Genomic DNA, 26,457 nt, shown 5'->3' on the forward strand with positions numbered 1-26,457 from the left:
AATCAGATGTCAAGAATTATAACATTCATAAACCAGTCGGAGAACACTTCAATCTCTCTGGTCATGCAATCACAGACATGAAGGTCGCTATCTTAAAACAAAAAAACTTCAAATCCAGACTCCAGCGAGAAACTGCTGAATTGGAATTCATTTGCAAATTGGATACTATTAATTTAGGCTTAAATAGAGACTGGGAGTGGCTAAGTCATTATGCAAGGTAGCCTATTTCCCCTTGTTTTTTCCTACTCCCCCCCCCCCCCCGCAGATGTTCTGGTTTAACTTGGATTTAAACTTGGAGAGTGGTCAGTTTGGATGAGCTATTGCCAGCAGGAGAGTGAGTTTGTGTGTGTGTGTGTGTGTGTGTGTCCCTGGGGGAAAAAAAAAGGGGGGGGGGTGAGAAAGCCTGGATTTGTGCTGGACATGGCCCACCTTGATTACCATGCACATTGTAGGGAGAGTGGTCACTTTGGATGAGCTATTACCAGCAGGATAGTGAGTTTGTGTGTGTGTTTTTTGGAGGGGGGTGAGGGGGTGAGAGAACCTGGATTTGTGCAGGAAATGGCCCAACTTGATTATCATGCACATTGAGTAGAGAGGTGTCACTTTGGATGGGCTATTACCAGCAGGAGAGTGAATTTGTGTGGGGGGGGGGGGTGGAGGGTGAGAAAACCTGGATTTGTGCTGGAAATGGCCCAACTTGATGATCACTTTAGATAAGCTATTACCAGCAGGACAGTGGGGTGGGAGGAGGTATTGTTTCATATTCTCTGTGTGTATATAAAGTCTGCTGCAGTTTCCACGGTATGCATCTGATGCAGTGAGCTGTAGCTCACGAAAGCTCATGCTCAAATAAATTGGTTAGTCTCTAAGGTGCCACAAGTCCTCCTTTTCTTTTTGTGTGTGTGGGGGGGTGTCTCTCTTCTTTCTGGAGAACGTTCTTTGTGAACAGATGTACAGGGCTCCCCCGCCCGCCTCACAGGGAGGCAAAAGAAATGGCTGGCGGCAGGTTGCGGAGTTAAACATAAATCTAGGGTCGACGATGACCCACCATGTGTACAGGGGAGCGGGGCAGAGCGCTGCGCCCCTCTCCGCTTGGTGGTGAGAGTAGGGCAGAGCAGCGAAGGGCGGCGGCAGGGGGAGCCCCATGATGAAACCTCGCTCTGTGTTTCAGCAGCAGGAAGACGGGAAGGAGGAGCCAGGTTTCACGGGCGCCGCTCGGCAGGTGAGGAGGGGTCGGGGAGACGGTTGCCTCCGCCTGTCTGGTTCGCAGCAGTCTCTGGAGCGGGGCCTCCCTCAGCATCTCTGGCCGGCTGCTGAGCAAGCCTGGCCCGGCGCTGGAGGCGGAGCAGGGGTAACGGGGCAGGGAGGGCGGCGGCGGCGGTAGTTTGCTGTGCCCGGCAGCCGCTGGCTCTCCCCGGGCGGGGCCCGCACCGCGTGGCTGGCCGGCCGGCCGGGCGCGACGGGAGCGCTATCGCCGCGCCGCTGCTGTGGCTGGCGAGCTGCTGCCGCCCGCCGCCGTGCTGCTTCCGCCGGACCGAGCTCCTTCCCGGCTTGTGCCCGGCCGGGGTGTGCTCCGCTCCCCAGCTACCGGCTGGGGCCCTCCAGCTGGGGGGAATGGCGCGCGCGCCCAGGGGCAGCTGGTCACTCGCGGGAAGGATGTTGATGTTTTTCTTTTGCCAGCTTCTCCTGTAGGCTCCGATCCTCCAAACTCTTACCCGCCTGCTTAGGGACTGCTCGTGGCACAGGGCTGGAGGAACGGGGCCTTACTTTGTGTGTTGCATTAGTGCCTAGAAGACCCAAAGATTGAGGGCCCCATTCTGCTCGGTGATGACTACACAGAGGCAGATACTGGCCCCGCTGGGCTTCATGTGGGCTATGCAATCCTTAAGAGGAGAAAGAAAAGGAGTACTTGTGGCACCTTAGAGACTAACCAATTTATTTGAGCATGAGCTTTCGTGAGCCACAGCTCAAAGTGAGCTGTGGCTCACGAAAGCTCATGCTCAAATAAATTGGTTAGTCTCTAAGGTGCCACAAGTACTCCTTTTCTTTTTGCGAATACAGACTAACACGGCTGTTCCTCTGAAACCTGTCATTACTTAAGAGGAGAGGCTTACTGACTCATTGCTGTGCAAAGCTGTACGCCTAAGAATTGCATCAGACAGAGGATGTGAAGAAAGCAATACGTGTTACTTGGGCTATCAGCGTTGAGACTACTGGGGAAAGGAGGGTTTTTAGACGAAATTTTGCTGAATGAAATGGGCTTACCTCCCGTCCCCCCAGAAATTCACTCCATGGTCAAACCATTTGAAAAAGGTTGTCCTGCGGTGTTAAAGAGACACTGCCAATTTGAAATCGAGTCAATTACAAATACATTGAAAGTCCTTTTGAAGTACCTACACCTACCTCTGAGTCTGTGTGCCAATTTTTATAGCTTGGCAACTCCATTTCCCTGTTTTTTGTTTAAAATTTTTCCCCCCTACTCTGTTGCTGTGTGGAAGACCCATGCAAACAATAGAGGAAATACAAAATAGTGAAACAGCTACATTGACTATGCAGAAAGTACCATCAAGTACACAAAGTAAATAAGAGGAAAAACACGTTCCTCTGTTTTTCAGTTTCTCCCTTTTAAAATGGGCTATGTCTTCACTAGCAACCTTAAAGCGCTGCTGTGGCTCTATCCCAGCGCTGTAAAAAAAAAAAAAAACCCACTCCCACCGGGGGAGCATGGCTAGCAGCGCTGGGAGCACAGTCTACACTGCTGCTTTACAGCGCTGAAACTTGCAGCGCTTGGGGTGTTTTTTAACACCCCTGAGCGAGAAAGTTGCAGCACTGTAAAGTGGCAGTGTAGACGAGACCTATAGTCTTGGTAATTCTTTAAAAAACAAAGAAACCCCAAACACTCTCCCACCCAACTCAATGGACAGAAGAATGGTTTTTAAGTTAACAGGGTTGCTTGAACTGTTAGCACATTATGTACATGTGATTTAATAATTACCATTAACAAGGAAAACAGGAATAAAAATATTGCATATGTGGAAAATGTCTGTTTGCCAGATACAACTTGACATTTGGAATGTTTTGACTTGAGTGGTTCATTTCGTAAGTTAGATTCACTAGATATTTGCATTTGTCAGCAAGATCTTTCAAGAGCCTTTAGTCAAATTGTCTAAACTTAGGGTAACTAAAGCTCTTGCTTATCAGACTCAGAAAGTCAGGTCTGTCTGCTAAGTTAGGACCAAAACTAATTTTTACCCACTTCCTGACCACATCTGATCAACCTATGATTCTGTACTTGGAATATGAGTTTGCATTCTGTAAGCAAGAAACAACTAAAATAACCCACAAACATATTTACTGTATCTAAAACTGAACTTAAACCTAGTTTATTGGTCTGTGCAAGGTATGCTGAAGTTCTGAAGTTGTTTGTTTTAAATCAACCTTCTGTCAACAGGGCCTAAACAAGTTACTTTCTTCATAAGACAGTGTTTAATTATTCATATTCAAGAAATTAAAATATGCTTCATAGGTATCTGTTATAGCTAAAACACATTGGATGATGACATATCTTTCTGTTAACAGGTTCTTCATTTTAAGTAGCTGTGACACAGCCTGCAAGAGATTTCAAAATGTGTGGTATCTGGGCCCTTTTTGGAAGCGATGAATGCCTTTCTGTCCAGTGTCTAAGTGCCATGAAAATAGCTCACCGAGGTCCTGACGCATTTCGTTTTGAAAACGTCAATGGCTTCACCAACTGTTGTTTTGGTTTCCATCGTCTTGCGATTGTTGATCAATTATATGGCATGCAGCCTATTCGGGTGAAGAAGTTTCCGTATTTATGGCTGTGTTACAATGGAGAAATCTACAACTTCAGACAGGTAAACAAACAAACAAACAAAAAAATAAAAAAAAGACTGATCTGTAGTACCTCAGTGCCGGTGAAGATTTGGAACATCTCTAAAACACTGTGGACTAAAATGTCAGAGCAAATAATCAAATGATGCAACTTCAAAAACAAACTGGGTCAAAATCTGGAGCCAATTCATAAGTATATGAGAGAGACTCAGAATACAGTAGTCCTTCAAATAGTTACAGTAAATAGTGACTATGTATAAACAGAGGAAAAATAACTTAGTAAAGAAGTCTACCCCAATTTTAAGCTTCCAAGGGGTAAGTGCATAGTCAGTGCTTACTAATAAAGAATTTGGGAGTCAGAGGGGAAAATGTAAAATTACCCCCTCCACCCCCAAAAAAAAGTCCTCTTAAATTTGGTATTCTTCAGATTATTTTGGGGGAGCTCTTCTTCTGTCCTCCTCGTATATTATTTATGTTTCTGCTTAATCTCATCATATCAGATGAGATAGGACATGTCTTAAATATTCTCAGTATAGATCAATACAGTGTTCACTGTGGGCCAGATTTTCAAAAGTATTTAGGCACCTAAAGATACAGATGGGGTCTAGCGGAATTTTCAAAACCACCTAAGCAGTTTAGGGGTCTAAGGGTATACCTACACTTAAAGTGCTACAGTAACACAGCTGTACTGCTTCAGTGTAGACACGCACTGCTGCGACGGGAGGGGTTCTCCTATCGCTGTAATTAATCCATCTCCCTTAGAAGTGGTAACTAGGTTGATGGAAGAATTCTTCCTTTGAAATAACCCAGGCTGATCACCATACTTGGGGTTGGGAAGGAATTTTCCTCCAGGGCAGATTGGAAGAGGCCCTGGAGGTTTTTTGCCTTCCTCTGTAGCATGGGGACGGGTCACTTGCTGGAGGATTCTCTGCTCCTTGAAGTCTTTAAACTACGATTTGAGGACTTCAATAGCACAGATATAGGTGTGAGGTTTTTTGCAGGAGTGGTGGGTGAAATTCTGTGGCCTGCGTTGTGCAGGAGGTCAGACTAGATGATCATAATGGTCCCTTCTGACCTAAATATCTATGAATCTATGGTTAGGTCTGCAAAGTCGTGTCTCTCAGCGGTGAGGATGTAGCTATGCTGAGGGTAAGTTCCCAGTGTAGATGAGTCCTGAATCTCATTGAAATGATTGGGAGTTAGGTACTCAAGTTGGGCACTCTTGAGAATCCCATTAGATGCCTATCTGCATCTTTAGGTGCCTAAATACCTTTTGAAAACCTGGCACTGTAGTCCTAATTTATTGTCTGGTTCTACCTGTATCCTTAAAGTTATGCACGTTCATAGGTACCTTCCTGAATCCAGGCCTATATATAGTCAGTCACACCAGCATGTTAAATATGGAATGTATGGGTAAGTAGCAGCTGTGATTGATAGCAAAGGCCTGACTCTGTAATGCTTACTCAGTCACGCTCCCACTGATGTCACTGGCAGTTTGACGAACTACGTGCTGCAGAGTGTGGCTTTTTCAGTGTCTGATTGTTGCGGTAAGCTACTGAGAATCATCCTAACATACTGCAGAGCAAAGCAAATGCTGAGTCCCTTGTATCAGCAGTCTTCTATACTTGCTGTGTTCTGCAGGATGTAATGGTCATTTTCAGTAGCAATGCCCCTCTGCCATGTACATTGGTCAAACTGGACGGTCTCTACGTAAAAGAGTAAATGGACACAAATCAGACGTCAAGAATTATAACATTCATAAACCAGTCGGAGAACACTTCAATCTCTCTGGTCACGCGATTACAGACATGAAAGTCGCTATTTTACAACAAAAAAACTTCAAATCCAGACTCCAGCGAGAAACTGCTGAATTGGAATTCATTTGCAAATTGGATACAATTAATTTAGGCTTGAATAGAGACTGGGAGTGGCTTAGTCATTATGCAAGGTAGCCTATTTCCCCTTGTTTTTTTCCTACCCCTCCCACTCCCCCAGGCGTTCTTGTTAAACCCTGGATTTGTGCTGGAAATGGTCCACTTTGATTATCATACACATTGTAAGGAGAGTGATCACTTTAGATAAGCTATTACCAGCAGGAGAGTGGGGTGGGAGGAGGTATTTTTTTCATGCTTTGTGTGTATATAATAAGATCTTCTAAACTTTCCACAGTATGCATCCGATGAAGTGAGCTGTAGCTCACGAAAGCTTATGCTCAAATAAATTGGTTAGTCTCTAAGGTGCCACAAGTACTCCTTTTCTTTTTGCTTTCTAAAAGCAGACTCTGAACATGAGTCCAACCCTGCAGTTCTTAATCCGGCAAAACTTGCATTGCCATTAGTGGGAGTTATAAAATCATGTGTGCACTGATGTAGTTAAAAACAATTTGAGTAAAGAGAGTGATTTCCAGTTGGCAAGTATGTTTTTGGAGCTTATTTGTTAAAGAACCATAGGTGAGCACAATGGTGGCCAATGACAAAACTCCCTTTGACTTCAGTGAGGCCACGATTTCACCCCATGATTTAAAACATATTATCAAAAATATAGTGATAATATCCTTTTTACAGTTGCTGTCTTACAAGTTATTTTTGGCTGATTTTCTACCATCGGTCAGTAAGTACCATCAGTAGATGGTTGTGCTACTTTTTAAAATGATTACAACACGAGCATGAAGCATACTCATGGCTGCCAAAACTTCTGGCATCTGAAACTGCTTATTTTTGCTTATGGAAGAATCTTAAATTTCACTGAACAAACTTTTGTTTGTTTTGTTTTTTAATTCCTCCAGTTAAACTGGCAAAATGAAATTCTCAGGTCAAAGTATTATTACTGTATTATGCTGGTATTGTATAATTGAAGCAAATACAGTTCATTTCCAAAGTGCTTTAGAAATATTAATGAATTAAGCAATGCCACACCCCTGTAAGGTAGATAAGTAGTATTGTCCCCATTAAGAGATTTAATTTTAGATTAAGTGAGCTCAGTGTCTCTAAAAATCTGACAAGGGTGTCTCAAATTTTACACCCAGCAACTGAAGCCCACACCTTTTGAAAATTTGTCCCTGAAGTGAGTTGCAGAGGAAGTCAGTGGCAGAGCTGCAAATAGAACCTAAATCAGATCTGAAACACAGTGTATCCTTTCCTTTGCTTGTATGAAAACGTCTATAAAGTTTTCAGACTCTTATCCACCAAGTAATCAATATTCTTTTTTTTTATTAAAAGCAAGTAAATGTCCCCCTCCTCCCCTTTTTTTTTAAAGTAAAAATGAATGCAGTCAGTGTCTGTGAATGCTAATCTTTTTTTTCTTTCTAATAATTTTCCTTAGCTGCAAAAGCAGTTTGGATTTGAATATCAAACTTTAGTAGATGGCGAGGTAATCCTTCATCTTTACAACAGAGGAGGAATAGAGCAAACAGCCTCCATGCTAGATGGTGTGTTTGCATTCATCCTGCTGGACACGGCAAACAGGAAAGTGTTTCTGGGAAGAGATACATATGGAGTCAGACCATTGTTTAAGGTGCTGACTGAAGATGGATTCTTGGGTGTCTGCTCTGAGGCAAAAGGTAAAATCAATAAAGTTAATAAATTTAGTAATCAACTTCATCGTCACCGCTGTTGAGTCAAAATATAAAAAGTCTTGAAGGAACACAAATTTTATTCTCTTGGTGATCGTTAAGGAGATACAACAAAATTATTGGTAATTTAGTATAAAATCATGTGTGTTCCCATTTGTTTTTAAAAAAATATGTAAATAGAACTTGATAGACATTTTATAAAATAGGAAGACATTAGACTTGAATAAATGGCCTTTTAATATAGCTAAAAATCAGTTATCTACTTTTACATAGTTATGGCTGCCAAGTATCTTTATTATCTGATTTCAGATAATATTTGAAGTCTTGATTCTGATAGTTATACAGAAGTCAGGTGAAGTCAATGGATTTATGCCAGTGTAAGTGAGACCAGAGTTTGATCCTCGGAATTCTGACTGAATTCTGAAGTAACTGGTGGGAACCTGTCGAATCAGATCAAGAAGTTTACAGTCCTGCTAAAATTTTGTAGAGGAAGAGAAAATACAAATGCTTTTAGAATAATTGCTGTCTCTTATTTGAAAGTTCAGTATCCTTTTTTTTCCTCAGTTAGACCTCATACTTCCACCTAGGGTAACCAGTTAGCAAGTGTGAAAAATTGGGGACTCTTTCTCTCCCCACCCCTCCCCCCACTGGGCTAAAACCCATAGACACTCCCGCATCCCTTGCAGGGCAGAAGCCCCTAGTTCCACCACTCTGCCACAGGACAAAAGTGCCAAGCTCCCCCATGCCCAATCTTATAGGTGGAGAATGAGAGAGGGGTACGTGGGGTGCCCTGTGAGCCACACTTTAACTGTAAAGACCCGCATGTGACTCACAACCTACAGTTTGGCCACACCTTCTATATAAGACACCAGTCCTAATATCAGGATGGTCCTGATAACATTGGGATGTCTGGTCACCGTACTTCCACTGGTTCTTTATTTTTAGGAAAAACGATGAAATACTGGAACCATAGACACTAAGGTGTATAAACACTACCAAACTGGGATAGGAAGGGAGTTTATTTGAATAAGATCTAAATAAATCTCTTGTTTCCTCACATTTACCCTTGAACTGCTGTATATGTGTTTCGTTATTGGCATCCAGATTAGCTCGACCATTGTAATGATGCAATCTCAGAGACTCAATCCTACAGTCTTTTTTTTATTTGTGCTTAACTCCCTATGGTGGGTTTTTTTTTGTTTGTTTCGTTTTGTTTTTTCCCCTTTTCCCCAATAAGGACTGCTCACAGTTCCCTTCTGTATCACTACTAAAATAACTTAACTTTTTTTGAAATCCATCTGACTGCATCCAAATAACCATGTGGGCACATTCCCCTTTCAGTTTTTGCAAAATACTCCCTGTGACTTCACCAGAAGTTTGTGTAGAATGAAAGTAAAATATGGCCCTTGACCATTTTATTGCCAGTCTGATCCTGAGTCCTTTATTAGAAACAACACATTTAGGTTCTGAGTCTATAATTTAGTAATTATGGAATTGCTAAATTGATATAAATAATTACTTATTTTAATATCAACTCTGCAGTGACTTTGGCCGCTTAGTGATTTTTGTTAACCTCTTTTTGGTTTTATATGTAAACTTTTTTTTCAAAGTGGGTAATCTAAAGTCCAGAAGAAAGTTCAGTGTCTTAGTTTGACCAGTGCTGCTAATTCCTTTCATTGTTACTTTCTGTCTTTCAAGCTCGCACAGGCGCTTGACCCTGTCACTGTATTCAATAATGCCATATTTTCCCTAAAACATCTCAGTAGTAAAATACTACTTAGCAGTTAGAAGCTGAGTTATAGTAAAGTTTGCCCTGTGCTGCGCTGAGACCTGACCCTGTGCCATGCAAGTCAATGGGAGTTTTGACACTGACTTCAGTAAGTGCAGGACGAGACCCTTTGGTGCATTAGGGGATGGAGTGAGTGTCGAGAGCCTCTTTCCCCACACAGACAGCAAGATAGGTAGAGTTTCTCCATAGGGTTAAAAGATAATATGGTAGCCTATGAACCATGACCCCAATGAGGTTGTCTGTTGTTTTGGTGGCTTGATCATAGCTAGATGGGCGTATCATGAGCTGCATGCTGCTGTTAGTAGCAAGTGCTAGTTACAAGGAACACCCTGTCTATGTTTGCAGTTTACTTTGCTGCTGCTCTAAAACAATCTGTTGTTGGGAGGACTCCTGAATCAGAGGAGGTCTCAAGTAGCATATCCTACCCCCCACACCTCCCACCCCCGTCATTGTACCAGCCAGGGCAGAATTAGATTATAATAGATAATCTGGAGAAAAATATTTTGTATCTAATTTTAGGCAGCTCAGGGACCATGGTGAAAGGCATAGTAAATACTCCTCCACATTTTTTCATGTTTGCAGGTCTTATCAACTTAAAGCACTCCATGTCCTCTTGTCCTAAAGTGGAGCCATTTCTTCCGGGACACTATGAAGTGTTGGATTTAAAACCATCTGGCAAAGTTGCATCAGTGGAACTGGTAAAATTTCATAGTTGTAAAGATGAACCTCTGCATGCTGCTTATGATACAATGGAACATCTGCCTGCAGGTAACACAGCAAAGAAATAGATTTTTATAGCCTTGTTTTAAATTAATCAGAATAATTCATTACTTAATTTTTCATGAACATTTAACCTGTATTGTGTGGTATAAGTGGTAGAATCATTTGGCAAAGAGCTGAAAAGAAACCTTAGGCTGTAGGGGCGTGATATTTGGGGGCTCTCTTTTTATGTGCTTGTGAATATATTGGAGCTCCTTCCTCCTTTTCTGAAATTCATTTGATAGCAAACAATGTTGTATCCTTATTTAGTTTAGTCCAGCAAAGCCTTAATGAAACCCCCGAAACAAGGATATTTGCTTGTTTCCTTTCGTGGCAGGTTTGGATCTTGAAACGGTGAAAAGCAACATTCGGCTTCTGTTTGAAAATGCTGTTAGAAAACGTTTAATGAGTCACAGAAGAATTGGCTGTCTTTTGTCAGGTAAATATCGAAACCTAGAATGATTATTCTTTCCCTCCCTGCTCTCTTCTTCTTCTTCTTCCCCCCACCACCCCGTGCCAATAAATAAAGTGCTTACTTACTCTGGTATGTCTGTGATGCAACTAAAATAACACGACTTTTAATACACTTTTTCTACCTACCAAAAATTTTAACAGAAACTTGAAGGAATTTTTGAAGATTGTTGTGAGCCTCTTACTATAGTTTACTATAGTTTATTGAGCCTCTTACTATATTATTATTATTATTTATTATTATTATACCTAATGGAACCTGAGCTGGGACGTTGGATTGCAGAGTGCCTGGCCATCTTTCACTAAGAAGATACAAAAACAACACTTTAATCAGTGCTAATCCAATGTACTCATAACATTATAGGGCTTTTTAGTGAGGGTAAATATCTTATAAAAATGAGACATCACCTCACTATTGCAAGGTAAATCTGTAGAGAGGCCTCTGCGTATTCCAGAAAAGAGGGGGAGTTGGCTTCTTTTCTGCATTTCACCTCCCCTTGTGTGTGTTTGTGGGGGCAGGGAGAAGGCATATCTTGTGTGTACTGACTTAGGGGCATCTGGGCCAAAACTAATCACTAACTTTTTTTCAAAGGGGGTAATCTAAAGTCCAGAAGAAAGTTCAGTGTCTTGGCTGGGAGGCAGTGTGTTCTAGTGTTAAGGCATTTACTGTAGAATCCAGATATCTGCTGTCTAGTATTGGGTCTGACATTTGTTTCACTACAATTTTTTTTTTTAGGAGCTCTTATTGACAGAGTTAAGGTAGGTTGTGCATGTGTGTATGCATGGCATAATGACATACGTTCACTATGCATCTTATCAGGTATGTATTGGAATGAGGCAGGACTCAACAGAAGATTTTTAGTTTGACCAGTGCTGCTAACTCCTTTCATTTACCTACATAAAAGCTGGGATGGGTAGTGTGGTGCTGGGGATGGGACGGTCTCTCTCTTTCCCCCCCACCCCACAAAAACAAAACCCCAAGGCAAAACAGTTTCAAAATTTAAAGTTCTCAAGTTACAGCAGCGTAGTCAAATCTCCATAAATACAATCCAGGTACACACTAATTGTATACTATTTATACAACTATTGCCCTGTGCATGCAGTTTCAACAGTGTGCTTTAGCAAGGGATGTGGCAGTAAATGAGAGAGGCAAGAAGAATTGTACATTTTGCTTTTAAAATGGCAAGAAGGATAGTGAAGTTGAAGGAGGGTATGTCAGATGGCTGGAATGGTAGCTGCAAGCAGAAGAGAGAGTTGGGGACTGTGAGCAGGCCAGAATGGGCAAAGCTGATGGAGCAAGTGGAGTCTTAAGGAGAATGTTTGTTAGCGGTAGGTGGAAGCATAGTCATGAAGGAGACAAGTACAGTTTTGTATTGGAAGGAGGGTGGGGCGGGGAAAATCAGTCTAATCTTGGCAGGATGGGCAGAGAGAAGGTATGTTTGTTTAGAATCATTATACCACCATGGAAGATCTATTTGTGTATTTAAAAAAAGATTTCTGTTGTGGTTCTTGGACAGCACATACACTAGTAATTGCTACTACAGCTGTTCCACTGAAATTGTACAGTGCCATCTTTTTCTTCTAGGGCTCTGTTCCACCCTCATTTGTACATCATGTGTCTTGGATTCACACATAATTTAACAAGGAAGACCTATGTAAATCATGTTTCCATTGTACAGATGCTTGTGCCTTAAAAACATAACGAAATAAATTGTTTTGCTGATAGGGGGTTTGGATTCCAGTTTGGTTGCTGCCATGCTTGTGAAACTGATGAAAGAATCAAGCGTCAGTTACCCTTTACAAACATTTGCCATTGGAATGGAAGACAGTCCTGATTTATTGGCTGCCAGAAAGGTATGGTAATATTTTTGTCTTCAGTTACAGTTAGCGTGCTCAAGCTGAATAGAGAATACTGCTTTTACATTACCTGTATAAGGTCACAATGCGTCCTGGATGTAGTCTTAATCCTCTTTTGGGTGGAATCAGAATTTGTAGTAAAACCAAGTTTGCACAGCATTGGGTTTGCGTCTTAATTAAATTACAGAAATAGATTGGTTTCATTTGTTTGTTCTTATGTATTTGAAAAATCTTTTTGTGACCAAAACTGTCACTGCGTTATTACTACAAGGCAGAGCCCTGCAGACGGACTGGGATCCAGGGAGTCCTGCAGGACCCGCTGCCATAATACCAGCAGTGGGTAAAATGTACTTTGTTGCAGGCATGATTGGGTGGGCAAAAAAAAAACCAGACTGCAGAAATTTGTGGGACATCACTAAATGGTTTAAGCATGATTTGTTCTATTTTTTTTTTAATGGTAAAAATTGTTTTTATAATATATAAAAACATTAACTTTTTTTTGGTAGCATGGGGGGATCTGTCTTTCTTGCGGGATCTAAGGTTTTTGCGGGTGGGAGCAGGGAAAAAATATGTGAGCAGGTGGGAGTGGGTATTGCGAGGCGGTATGGGAGCAGGATTAAAAAAAAATAGTCTCACTCATGGCTCTGCCGCAAGGGCCATGCTTTCAAAGGTGCCGCAATTCTGCCTCCATTTGTGGCTGAGTCCAAGGATAAACCACTAAACTTTTAGATCTTGGAAGAACCACTGGAACTGTCTCATCTAGCATCTGTCTATGTGAATGAACTTGTAGTTTAGACAAATCTTTTGTGGGGCACTGTGCTGTCTTTTAGGCTGTGTGGTACTTTAAAAAAACAAATGTCACAACTATTTACAGCCATTACAGATTCCACTGTGGTTTGTGTAAACACTGGGGTTAGAATAAACTGTAATTTGGGAAATATTTTCCACCGCAGTTTATAGTGGATATCCGTTTTATTTTCTTCCTGTCTTAATCAGTTATGTAATTTTTGTTGCAAGATTTTTGTCTGGCATTTTAGTGATATGTTGTGGATGTTTGCAAAGCACTTTGAGTTAAAAGGCAGATTACTAATGTAAGCTGTAATAACAGGTAGCTGCTTATATTGGCAGTGAACATCATGAAGTAATATTTAATTCTGAAGAAGGAATTCAGGCATTAGAAGAAGTTATTTTTAGCTTGGAAACATATGATATTACAACAGTAAGAGCTTCAGTTGGTAAGCTATTTATTTTAAATATACTCTTTACTAAGTACTGATGTATAGTTTTACAGGAAAGGTATTATCCTCGTATACTGTCTAATGATCAGAGAGGACCTGGGAGCCAGGAACCCTGATTTCTATTTCCAACTTTGTCATTGTCTCAGGACTTTTCTGCACAAACACTTATTTCATGGAAGCTGGGGTGTAAATCTACTCAATCCTAGCCTGCCATGAACTAATTGTGTGGATCCTGCTGCCACGCACTAACGGTTCTAGTGCTTTTTGATCTACTCTGCTTTGAAACAGGAGTAAATCAGAGGTCACTAGGGAACTGTTAATGCATGGCAGCAGGGTCCGCGCAGACACTTATTTTGTGGTAGGCTAGCGCAGGCTAGAATTAGACTATAGTTTGTGATGAACTAAATGTTTTTGTAGACAAGCCCTCCATGTGGGACCATGACAAGTTATTGGTAAGACAGGTATAACAGCATTTACATTCCTTTGAGGTTTATTGAGGCTTTAAGATTCTTAAATGAAAGACAGAGATTCAGATTTTAGGGCCAGAAGGAAATATTAGTTCATCAAGTCTGATCTCCCATAAAACACAAGCCATAGAATCTCAACCATTTACTCCTGTTCTGAACCAAAAATTTCATGTTTGGCTAAAGCGTATCTTTCAGAAAGACAGGCAAAGTTTTGTGAATTCAAAATATATATGTACTATTTTGCCATAACAAATATGGAAACATAAATAATTTTTCTTCATATTTTTGTTTCCATTCAAATGTGATTTTACTATGACAGTGTAGTAGAACTCCTTGAAATAAACACCGGTTAATGAACTGAGTCTTTTTTTTAAAAAACAAACAAACAACCCGCAACAAAACCAAAACTATTTTATGACTAAACTAAATCATGTGGAAAGGCTCAATGAGGAGAATGCTGAATTCATTATATGTATATGAAGAGAATAGAGAGAATTTCTTAATACAGTGCTTTGGAAACGAAATGGACTATACAGTATAACTGTTAAGGTAAATTTCCAGCAGTAATAAATATTTGACTGACTGTTTTCATTCTTACAAATATAAGCCTTAATTCAGGAAAACATCCCTATTCATGATAGCCCTCAAGCATGTGCTTAAGTCCAACGGACTTCACTGGGACTTAGCTTATATATATCAAGGCCACTTATACGTATATTTTTCCCTTCAATTGTTTGAGTTTTAAGGACTAGTTCTAGGAAAGCATGCACCATGGGAACAATTAGACACAGAAAATATACCTAAAATGATATGGGTTAGTGATTATTTTAATGGGATTGAAAAGCAGAAAGAGTAGCTACTGTTGTGGCTTTCAATGGTTTCCCCCTCATTTCTAATATGTAAGAGAAGCACTGAAACACTAAATCAAAATAATTACTGTGCTTCTGAAGTTAGAATTTTGTTCAGTTATAACTGAATTTACAATAACTTTGTAAATCTGATTTTATTATTTTAGGTATGTATCTGGTTTCCAAACACATAAGTAAGAAAACAGACAGTGTGGTCATTTTCTCAGGGGAAGGCTCAGATGAGCTTACACAAGGCTATATCTATTTCCATAAGGTAAGAACAACATTTTGCTCTCAAAGGAAAAAGGATTCTTGTTTGTGCATGGCCATATTGGGCCACAATAATCAGGAAAGAGTCCTTGGAATACATTAATTCTTTCTGATGCTGGTACTTTATATCCACTTACAAATAAATACTGTATTAAAGTGGACAAATAAGTAAGTATTCAAAACCCCAATCTCGCAAACACTTCTGCACGCAAGCTGTTGTGCATGTGAGTAGTCCCACTGAAGTCGAATAGTAGAGTTTTAAGAGAACGTCACCAGCTGTGTCCAGGGTCCAGACATTTCCTTTTTCCTCCTGTTATAGGCTCTTCCTTTTAGAGATCATTATACATTTTTGTAATAATTTTTTAATTCAAACATTTTTTTCTCTTCTACATTTTTAAAAGCAAATTTAGAGTTGGTTAAGGTGCCAGCTGGAGATTGAAGGGCAGATCTTCAGCGGTGTAAATTGTCATAGCTAACTGAGTTCAATGAAGTTCTGACACTTTCTACCATTTGAGGATTTTCTCATTAATTCCTCTGTTTATTTATGGAATAAGGACAGTCCTGTCATAATGCAAGTTTTCCCATACTGTCCTGCTAATGTGTGTCAACACTGACCTGCGGAGACCACTTCTAAGGGTGAATAAACAGTTCAGTTGTCTTTCCCTGCAGTTTTTGGCCTCTGTACTGAGGCTGCCAAGTGTGAAGTCAAAGGAGCTATGCTGATTTACATTATTAGATGAGAATCTGGCCTAAACATCATCTTATACTTTTTGTGTAATAAATATCACTTACATCCTCTTGGCTTGTGGTGAGAACTGTCATAGTAACAGATGTACAATCTTAAACAATCATTATTATTATTTAATTCAGCATTTCCATGTAACTGCTTCCAAACAAATTTAATTGAGGAGGTTGATTATTTGAGTCCTTAGGGCCCTGTTCTGAGATCGCTTATGTCCTACTTGGATTCCTGAGAAATTTTTAATAGAAAGAAGACACTGGGGCGGTTTTGTCCAAATCACCTGAATTTGGCATTCTCCCCATAGAATGTGTTGTAGCTTTGGGGAAATACACAGGGCACATGCTATTTGTACAGTATTGGAATAAGCCCATGAGTATGAGCATGCATGTTGCGTGTTTCTATAAAAGTGAGGAAGGTTAGGGAAAGGAGTCCTAATCATCCAATTGTATGTAGTCTCCTCAAATGCTTAGAAATTGTGAAATAAGTTGGCATGCAGTGTAAATTTGTGTACAGATGCTTTAATGTTCATGCCCTAAGCGTGTATAGCGTATTACTGTACTATGGAATACGCTGCAGAGTACAACTTCTCCTTCTGTGCAAAGAAATCACTGGAAATCCATATATGTACAGAAAATTCTCAAAGTAGCAATACAACCATGCATTATGTGTGTGTACTCCGTTTGCATGTATGTTACAGGCCCCGTCTCCTGAAGAAGCTATGGAAGACAGTGAGAGGCTTCTGAGAGAACTCTACATGTTTGATGTACTTCGTGCAGACAGAACTACTGCAGCTCATGGGTAAGACCTGTTTTAGGCTCCAACAGACCACAGTTATAGGTGTAGTTTAAGAACCTAAGTAGACTAGAATCTTAAAGATTTTGCTGTCCTCTGTGAAATTACTAACATCTGAACATTGGCGCATTTGGTAACATGTAGAGGGAAATATTACCCTCAATTGTCTTCATCTATAATTCAGTATATTTTAAGGGACAAATTTGTTATCTGTTTATTGGTGGGACCAGGATCTGGCCCTAAAAGCTTGTGGGAGCAGGAAAGCAATATCCTTTTTTGTGGCTTCATGGGTTTAAAAAAAAAACAAAACAGAAAAAGATACCTGTTAAAAGTATCAGCTAGAAGGCTGGAGAACAGTATAAAATTACATACCAAGATTAAATTGGATTTGTATCCTGAAGGAATCCAGGTGGAGAATTCACAGGATTGTGCAGAGTTGATCATATCAAATGCACTAGGTTGCTATTCTGCTAATTGATGCAGGAAAGGCCTTTGTCTAGGAGGAATGATCTTTGTTATGAGCAGTACACAATATTTACTGTATTTAGAAATGTTAATATTTTGGGGGGGGGGGCGGGAAGTGGCCCTTCCTGACCAAGATAAAATCAGAAAGTTTTAAAAATAACTAAAGAGTTTAGGCAATATGTTTATAGGACCTCTGGCATAAACAACAGGGCTGCATCTGAACATTAAGGAATGGAAACTGGAAGGAAGAAAAAAGGAAATTTGACAAGACAAAGTTACAGAATATTAATAAAGAAGCTGGCTAGATATGAAGGGAAGGAGGGTCTTGTGACTAAAATACAAGACTTGGGCAGGCAGGAGATCCAGGTTCTGTTCTTGGCTCTGCCACAGATTTGTGTGACTATGAGCAAGTAAACCTTCTTGTGCCTCAGTTTCTCAATTTTAATAATGGGGAGAATGCATGTTGCGCAGATGAGACTGGCTGCTTATTCAGGTTTGTTTATTTTCACACTTTGAATTGCCTTGTGCTTGAAGAGCTGCAATTGCCTTTTCCTGTTAGTTATACAAAAGTTTGTGAAATGCTTTATAGAACAATTGGAAAGACAAGGTACCTGCTCTGAAAACTTATCATTAAATGTGATGTGAGAAATAGGGTAACAATCAGTATGAGGGGTTGGGGGCAAAGAAGGACAAAGTCAAAGATGCCGATCACCTGCGGAAAATATATAGCAACAGATTCTCGGTTATGCACATTGAACAATCTTTGGCTGAAACTGAAAAGCCCTAACCTCTTACTCGGTATACAAGGGTAGGAAGTTCAAGCCTCTTCACTGAAATATTACTGAACCGTAGTCGTTCTTCAAGGGCAGTGTGTACTGCACATTACCTGCAGTAGGTGTTTTGTGAGGAGGAAAACTAAGAATAATAAACTCAGTTTTGGAATGCACTAAGATACACTGCACCACTTCCACAGCTGACTTTAAGTGGAGCTACGCTGACTTGCACCGGCTGAGGTCCTGGCCCATTTCATTACACGCTTTAAACTAACGTGCCCTGCTGCAAGTACAGGAGTGCTTGATGCAGCTCCTCGCTACCAAAAGTAAAGTTCTTATCAACTCATTTGTCACCTCAAATATGAAGTCTTAGAAATGATACTAATTATCTGGCTCCACAACATACTGGGCCCAAACATAAGCAGTAAGGGCTCAGTGCTTCTGCACATGGAACTCTTGTTGAAGTTAATGGAAATTCTGCATGAGAGCATTGCAGAATCACTATGAAATGTCTTTGTGGTTCCCGCAGGTGCATCTTTATTGCTAACATGTTTGAAAGCCAAACTCTGGTATGCTTTTGGGTGAAACTTACCAGATTCTGCAACAGCTTAAAACATGCTGATGCGTCTCCTCACAGGCAGCTTGCTGGTTCTTGACAGATCTTTTAGGATTACAGGATTTTTTTCAGTGTTTATATGCAAAGTGCATTGTTTTATCGAGGTCTTTGTGGAACCTACCGGAGGAATTCCTACGTTTTTACATGATATCATAAACTTTCCAATAGATGGCAGCATACACTGTGACAAAATTCTTGGACTTTTTTGGTTGATAAATACTGTGCAGATAGTTTACTGGATTGTCCTAACTGATTAATTAGAAATTACATTTTGAGCATAAGTGAAATGTTCCTATATTAAAGTACTAAACCTTGTATTCCTTCTGCTGTTCAAAATAAATGGATGTTAACAGTTATGGAATTCTAAACTAATGTGTCATGGGGTTGATGTAGTATGTTTTCTATTTTAATTTTTTGTTTTTTGTTGTTGTTTTTTTAGTCTTGAACTGAGAGTCCCATTTTTGGATCACCGATTTACTTATTATTACCTGTCCCTGCCAGCAAAACTCAGAATTCCAAAGGTAAACAAACCTATTCAGCACCCAAAAGACATGTTGGAGATTAAGGTTGTGATCCGGCAGAGCATTAAGCAGGAGTAATCCTATAGAATTTAATGGTACTGTTCACATGCTTGATTGCTTTGCTGGATTGGTGCCAATGGCCTGATCTTTTTATTGAATGGGGACTTCCGAAGGGGAAGATATGTTCTTGTAAAATTTGTTACACTTAGGTTCCTAACATTCACAGCATTGTTATGCTTCTTGTCAATAGAATGGAATTGAAAAGCATCTCTTGAGAGAATCGTTTCAGGATTCCAACTTGCTTCCTAAAGAAATACTTTGGAGACCCAAAGAAGCCTTCAGTGATGGTATAACATCTCTCAAGAAGTCTTGGTTTTCAATTCTTCAAGAGTATGTTGATCTCCAGGTACAGCTATTTATGTTAAAATTTCTGCTTGTTATCTACAGTACCATATGCTTTCATTCTAAGGTTTAAAGGCACTGCAGATATATTAGAAATTGCATCAGCCAATGAAAGGTGGAATTTGCACATAGTCCAGAAAATAAATACTTGAGTTTTGAAGTTCTCATTGTCATTTGTTCAAGAATATTACAGGAGCAAGATTGCTTTTAAGAAATGAAAGTACTTCAGGATATGAAAACTGTTGTAGTGTGAGGTGAAATTTTAGATGGAAAGAAACGATAAAATCTCATGAAAAGGACTATGAAAGGAAGTTGATATGCTTAAGTGAAGGAAATAGCTGGATTACAAATATATGTGTGTGTTTAGTTTATGGATAAACCTGTTTGATTCTGGGTTTCATGTGAGAAATGAATGCTGGAGCTGCGGTACTGTGGGAAATCCTTCATCTTAGGGCAGCTGCTGTAGTTTATACGAGCCATTTATATCACCTCTGCCCGCTGTTACCCAGCTGCAGAGTTAGTGCAGTGTCAGTTTTTGGTAGCCACGCTTGTTTGTAGCATAGTAGGCCCTTTTTGGAGCTGAAATCTCTCCTTATCGAGCCAGGCAGTGTAACTGCAGCTACACTTGCTTTGCGCAGGGGATTGTGTGTAAATGATCACTAGTGGTAGGACATAATGCCCACCTTACCCCAGCCTGTGGGTGAAATTCACCTCTGCTGGTGCCAGTGCAGTTTATGCCCTTGTACAACAGGGAAAGATATGCCAGCAGAGGCATCTACCTCCAAAGGAGTGGCTGATAGGATCCCCGCTCTGTACCCACCCTGGGGGTTGGAAGGAGATTAACTTTATGGTTGTGCTCTGTTGGAGCCCTGCTGGTGGAAGCTGATCAGGAGATTACCTGAATCAACCTTCTTCATCCCTACCCTTAGTGGAATGGAGACTGCAGGAGACTTCACCTCTGCACTCCCACTCCTGAGGTACTTTCTGCCAGTGGAAGCCTGCAGACTGGATTGTGCTGATTGGAGTGAATTAGGATCCATTGTACGCAGGCAGAAGAGAACCTATCAAGAAGCAGATAACTGCATAGCCTGAGCTTGCTCAGAATCATTCAATAAAGAGAGGAAGGAAATGGGGAGATACTTTTGTAAGTTTACTGAAAAAGAGAATTTTAGATTTAAAAAGGTTGACACGTTCTGTGGAGCTGGAAACAATATTGCACTAATAGGGCCATTTATGAGACTAATTCTCAATAAAGTTGCGCAGATTGAGCTCAGTGGGAGCCATGCACACATCCTAGGGCAGAATTTCACCTTTTAGAAAGCTTTTAGTCTCTTCCTGGAATTTAAGAAACGGTGGAGTTAATGGTAAATCCTTCTACCCTGAGATGATGGTATTTTGACTGCAGCTCATGGTCTGGTGAATAATTTATAAAGCAACTTCACAGCTTAATTTTTATTTCACTCTTGTCCATAGGTTGATGACCTTCTGCTGGAAAAGGCAGCAGAGAAATTTCCTTTTAATCCTCCTAAGACTAAAGAAGGTTACTACTACCGCCAGATCTTTGAGAAGCACTACCCCGGGCGAGCTGATTGGCTCTCCCATTACTGGATGCCAAGATGGATTGAAGCTACTGATCCTTCTGCTCGCACATTGAAACATTACAAGTCAGCTACCAAAGAATAAGTATTCCAGTAATTTTGAAACACAAATTACTTGTCGCCAAATGGCTCTACTTGCGCTAAAGCTTATGCAACCCAGTAGTCTAAAAGAATATTCAGAATGGATTTGGACAATGGTATTTAAGATGAAAGAGCCCTTTATAGCTAGTATAATAGTGTGAAATTCACCCCACTGCAGAGGGCTTGCACAAGGACCTCTGCCTCACTTAAACTACAGTTCTGGTCTGAAAAACTACTCTGTGAAAAGGGTACCATCTTGCTTAGCAGCTCTGCCCTTGTTAATACTCAGTCAGATTGGCTGATTTCAGTTACAAACATACATGTATTTTTTAATATAAAACCTCCTTGGAAGACTTGAATGGCTCATATGATGTGTGTTCGCCCGAATTTCATCGTGGGGGGGGTGTATAAAATGAGCATTTTTGGTCTGGTCATTCTGTCTAGGTTCCTGTGTTTAAAAATTGTAGCATTCATACGGTTACTATAGACATTGGGCAAGATCTACAGAGATTTGCAAATTCCTGCAGGTACAGAGAGGCACCTAATAGAATTTACAGAAGTGCCTAAGCAAGTTAGGTGCCTAACTAAAGTCAGTTGGAGGTAGGTATTTAACCTGCTTAGGCACTTCTGAAAATCCCACTACATGCTCCTTAGGCACTGGTGGGTATGTCTACATAGGGATAAACCTGCAGCTGGCCTGCGTCCACTGACTCAGGCTCCAGGACTGAAAAATAGCTGTGTAGACATTCAGGCTGGAGCCCGAGCTCCTGGACCGTGCAAGGGTGGAAGATCCCAGAGCTCAGGCTGGAGCCTGAGCCAGAATGTCCACACATCAATTTTTAGTCCTGTGAGCCTGAGTCAGCGAACCGTGGCCAGCCATGGCCATGCTGTGGGACTTTTATCTTTTGAAATATCTTTGTAGATCTGGCCTGTCTATACATATAGTGGTAACGGTTTTGTTGTAAGAATTTGAATAGCATGGAATAAAATTGGCCAGTTATATCCTTTGTTTCTACCTCAAGGGCTTGATTTTGAAAGCTGTATGGGGTTTTAACTTCATGATTCCTATTGATTCTAATGTGAGTCAAGTGGCTACACACCTGCACAACATTTGGGGAAATTTAGGAGTGAGAATAAAAAGTGTCACAAGGGAACAATATCATCTTCCAAGTGCTCTTCAAGACTCAGCTGAAGCCAGAGGAGGGGGCAATGTCATGTGGAACATTCTCTGGCACAATCTGGTCAGGAGGCCTTGCAGGATCAGGATGATGAAGACCCAATGGTACCATGGATTCCAAGGTCCCAGGAGAAGGTGTGGGTCGCAGTCACAACGATGGCTAAGGTCACTCCTTCCAGTCCACACATTCCACCGCTCCCATTTAAATGTACAAAAAGGAGGTGAAAACCTCATCTTATGATTAATCAATGAGAGCACATTTTGGTGACTTCAACTTACAAACGTTTTCTCAGTTCTAGGTTCATTCAGATAATTGTTTTGCCAACTTGTGATTTTTACCAGGAGCCTTGAAGACCTCTTAGCTCTGCCTTTTAAAAAAAAAAAAAAATTAAGGAATTCAGTTTGTACCAGTCTGTTTTTAACCTTTGGTAATTTCATAAGTTTATGTATCGGGCTTTACCTTTCTGTGGACTTTTGTTACCTTGAACTACTTGAGTATAGGCCTCTGCACAACAAGGGTCTTGAAACTGTTTTGTGTTGTAACAGATTCATAGTATGGTTTAGCATCGCTTCGCTTTTTAATAAAGGTTTTTTAACTGAAATTGACAGTTTGAGCCTCCTGGTGCCTACCATTTTCCTTAAGCCTAGAAGTGAAGTTTCTGTAGGACCCACCCACAACGGCTTTTGAAACAGTTTTACACCAAACTATAGTGATGCTAAGCATCTTGACTTTACTGGGATGCAAAGGAAAGATGCGCTGCTCACTGAATTTTCTGGTAAGTTTTCCCTGTTACTATTGACCCTGAGGGGGCAGCATTCATTTTAGAAGAAGCTCTAGAGTAAAGAGAAGTTATTTGTCTATCATCACTCTAATGTGTTTGTCACTGTAATACCAAGTTGCTGATTTGCTGCTCTGGGGCTTCCTGTCAGAGGTGAGTGCTATATTCTGGGGAAAAAGTAACATAGTGGCAGAGTCAGTTTTAGAGGGAATGTAAGAGTAACTTAGGGGTGCCAGTCTTCAATTCTCCCTCCTACCTTTTAATGAGGGTCCTACCACTTCATCAGTTGTTTTTATTCTCATAGCCCCAGGAGCCAAGTCTTTCGGGACAAAGGGCACCATCTCTGTCTGCACAGTTCAAGCATCCCTAGGACTGGCTCTCTAGGGATGCTGCAGGATGCCAACAAACAAGCAGTGAGTATGGGGAACCCAACAGAGAGGCTGACAGACCTTCTGGCCCCCCATGTGTCGAGAATTGATGTGATATAAATTTAAAATTCTATGAAAATATAAATTATTTGAAGTAGGATCTTTTTAAAATTCACAGCAAAGGGAGAAACTGACTTGTCTTCCTTAAGTAAGGGCACACACAGACCACCTTCTGGGAGAGAGGACCATTTCTATGGGAAAGAACTTTAACCTGACTGGGCTATGTAAGGATATGTATGCTTAACTGACACTTCCACATTAAAAAAAACAAACAAAAAAACCCACCTCCTCTGAAAAGCCAGCTTACAGGAATCAAAATTGGATGCCGTATTGTAGCAGTGTCAGTCCCAAGATATTATAGTGACAAGGTGGATGAGGCGCGCACTCTCTCTCTCTCTATTTTTATTGGACCAACTTCTGTCGGTGAGAGGCGAAGCTTACACAGAGTTCTTCAGAATGTGCTGAATGGGAAATGTGCTCAGAGTGTCACAGTTCTGGACAGACGAGTTAAACTCTCCACAAATTTCCACCACAACTTCCACAACCATTGCCTGTCCATTAAACTCTCTCTGGAACACATCCACACTAGCATCAACTTCCTGGACACCATGAGCAGCTTCAAGAATGGAACTCAACACACAAGAAACCCACGGATCAGCACCCCTACCTTCATAGCTGAGCTGTAACTAAGCATTTTAGTACCCTGGGGCAAGCAAGCACATTTGTGTCCCCTAGAAGTGGTGTGTGTGTGTGTGGGGGGGGGGGTCATATCCTCCAGCTTTCTGCCTTCTATTTAGCAAGGGGGGGGGGCGACATGCCTCTGTTGGGGGATGTGCCCCACAGTTTGAAAACAGTCGCCACCTGCCAGGACCGAGTAGCTTGGGAGCTGCTTGGCCCATTTGGACTTCTGACTCTCTGTTCTGTGGGAGCCAGGGCATTGGCTGGCTGCCCGGCAGCCCTCCCTCTCTTGCTCCCTGAGCCAGGCCATCTCTGTGTGGCCAGGCATTCTCCAGGCAGGGTGAGCAACACAGCTCCGAGTTGCCCCCCTGACATGCTCTTCCCTCTGCTGTGAAGGAGCCCAGCACTGGCTTGCAACACCCCCTGCAGTCAGAGATGCTCCCTGCAGTATTCTTTGCCCTAGGGCACCTGCCTCTCAGCAGCCTGCTCATACCCCACTCGCTGTCTGGGGACCTGCTATTGCAGCAGGGTGACTCTCCCCACACTCCTTGGGCGCAGGGTGGAACTGCCCTGCCCCAGCTCCATGGCTGCTAGGCTTGCGGTTGCACAGCCTGAGCCTGGTATGCAGCCTGGGTGCTGGGGGCAGGCGGCGGGTGCTGGGGGCAGGGCAGACTCGCTCACATCAGCTCTGGAAACTGACGCTGGGAGAACGGAGCAACCCAGCTAGGGTTACCATATTCAAACAGAGGACACTGCTGGCGGGAGGGAGAGTTGGGGGGAGGGTCTGGTTGTGGGATACTGAAGGGTATATTTGGGGGAGTGTGGGAGGATGTGTGTGTGTGTATTGGTAGGGGGTGTTTGGGGGTGCTGGAGGGGGTACCTGTGACAGGGGTACCAACAGGAGGTGGGGGACGATGTCACACTCCCTGTCACGGTGGCAGGGCGGCTGGTATGAGCCTGGGACGCAGCACCAGCCTGTCAGTCAGCACCTCCCTCTGGGTCTTTTCCCTCCCCCCACCCGGTCCCGGGTGGAGAGCTGGCTGTACTCTGTGCTCTGCCTACCTACTGCCACATTACTAGCACTGTGGGGAGAGCCTGCTTCTGCCAGGGTCACTGGGCCCATGATCCTGTGGGGAGGGGGGGGGGGCAATGAGCACCCCAGGCTCCAGTTTATACTGATGAGCCTGTTACCGGGGGGAGCTGAGCACCCTCTGCTCCAGCTGACACCGCTAGGCCCGATACAATGTGTGTGGGGGTGACCACTGGGCTTGATCCTACGCCACTCCATTTTTCTGCACCCAATGGTTTTGCACCCTGGTCAGCTGCCCTGTTCACCCTGCACTAGTTATGGCCCTGCTTCATAGATCCAGTAACCACCCCAAACACACCAAGGAATCTGCTATCTTCAACTGGTCACTCAGGGCTTGTCTACACTGCAACGTTGTTGACAAAACTTTTGTCTTTCACGGGTGCTTAAAAAGCCCGCCAGCGAAAGACAAAAGTTTTGCCAACACAAGTGGCAGTGTGAACGCAGCTTTGTCGGCAGGAGCACTCTCCTGCTGACAAAGCTACCGCTGCTCACAGGGCTAGAAGTATTTTGTCAGCAAAAGTGCCGACAAAGTACTGACAGTGAGCATTCACACACGCTGACTTTTAGCAACAAGGCTTTGTCAACAGCCCTCATCAGATACCACAGAATATGCTCCAAGAAGAAAATCCGGGATATACACCTTAATACACTCAAAGCCACCTTCACCATACAAGGACACTGCACCAAAGAAGTAGATCACATCATGGAACAGGCTACCCAAATAGTCCGAGACAGCCAGCTCCAATACAGAACTAAAATCCCCTCTGACTGCACACTCCAAGCTGTCATCTACCACTGCACATTGGAACCCATATGGGCTATCATCAAACAATTAAAACTCATACTCAGTGGGCACCTCATCCTGAAAGAAACCTTTCGTGAATCCCCTCTTCTGGCCTTCAGACAACCCTCCAACCTCTCCAGGCTCATCAGCAGAAGCAAGCTCCACACAGACCAGGACATACGAACTCAAAGCGGCACCAGACCCTGCCAAAACAACAGATGCAAAACCAACAGACATATCTCCAATGCTACAGTGATCAGCACCCCCCACACCTTTCAAGATGCCATGAGTCCTACAACACATGGTGTACCTCATCCAGTGCACTAAATGTCCTAATAACAACCATGTGGGTGAAACCAATTGTGATGGGCTGCACCCCTTAGGATGCCACCTGATGTACTGGGATACC

General features: G+C 42.0%; 1 protein-coding gene across 2 annotated transcripts; it reads left to right on the plus strand.

Moving 5' to 3' along the window:
- The first annotated feature begins 1,015 nt into the window (after positions 1-1,015).
- On the plus strand, positions 1,016-22,891 carry ASNS (asparagine synthetase (glutamine-hydrolyzing)). 2 transcript variants are annotated; one of them, XM_048838216.2, is made up of 12 exons: positions 1,016-1,222; positions 3,580-3,875; positions 7,174-7,411; positions 9,795-9,980; positions 10,309-10,410; positions 12,169-12,296; positions 13,408-13,534; positions 15,020-15,126; positions 16,562-16,662; positions 18,950-19,031; positions 19,282-19,437; positions 20,907-22,891. In XM_048838216.2, exons 2-12 carry the CDS (start codon positions 3,627-3,629, stop codon positions 21,114-21,116), a joined length of 1,686 nt encoding a protein of 561 aa, XP_048694173.1. In that variant the 5' UTR covers positions 1,016-1,222; positions 3,580-3,626; the 3' UTR covers positions 21,117-22,891. The 2 variants fall into 2 exon arrangements, with proteins under 2 accessions (XP_048694173.1, XP_048694174.1); XM_048838217.2 differs by lacking the exon at positions 1,016-1,222 and adding an exon at positions 1,236-1,351.
- Positions 22,892-26,457: the final 3,566 nt, after the last annotated feature.

This window comes from Caretta caretta, chromosome 2 (genome assembly GCF_965140235.1).
Source record: "Caretta caretta isolate rCarCar2 chromosome 2, rCarCar1.hap1, whole genome shotgun sequence".
In the NCBI taxonomy this organism is placed as follows: domain Eukaryota; kingdom Metazoa; phylum Chordata; order Testudines; family Cheloniidae; genus Caretta; species Caretta caretta.

What these genes read in the sequence shown, in the direction of transcription:
- ASNS (XM_048838216.2), top strand. Translation starts at nt 3,627, where the DNA reads ATGTGTGGTATCTGGGCCCTTTTTGGAAGCGATGAATGCCTTTCTGTC. An exon ending in AAATCTACAACTTCAGACAG is followed by an intron (nt 3,876 to 7,173) that starts GTAAACAAACAA and finishes AATTTTCCTTAG; the next exon opens with CTGCAAAAGCAGTTTGGATT. An exon ending in TGTCTGCTCTGAGGCAAAAG is followed by an intron (nt 7,412 to 9,794) that starts GTAAAATCAATA and finishes TCATGTTTGCAG; the next exon opens with GTCTTATCAACTTAAAGCAC.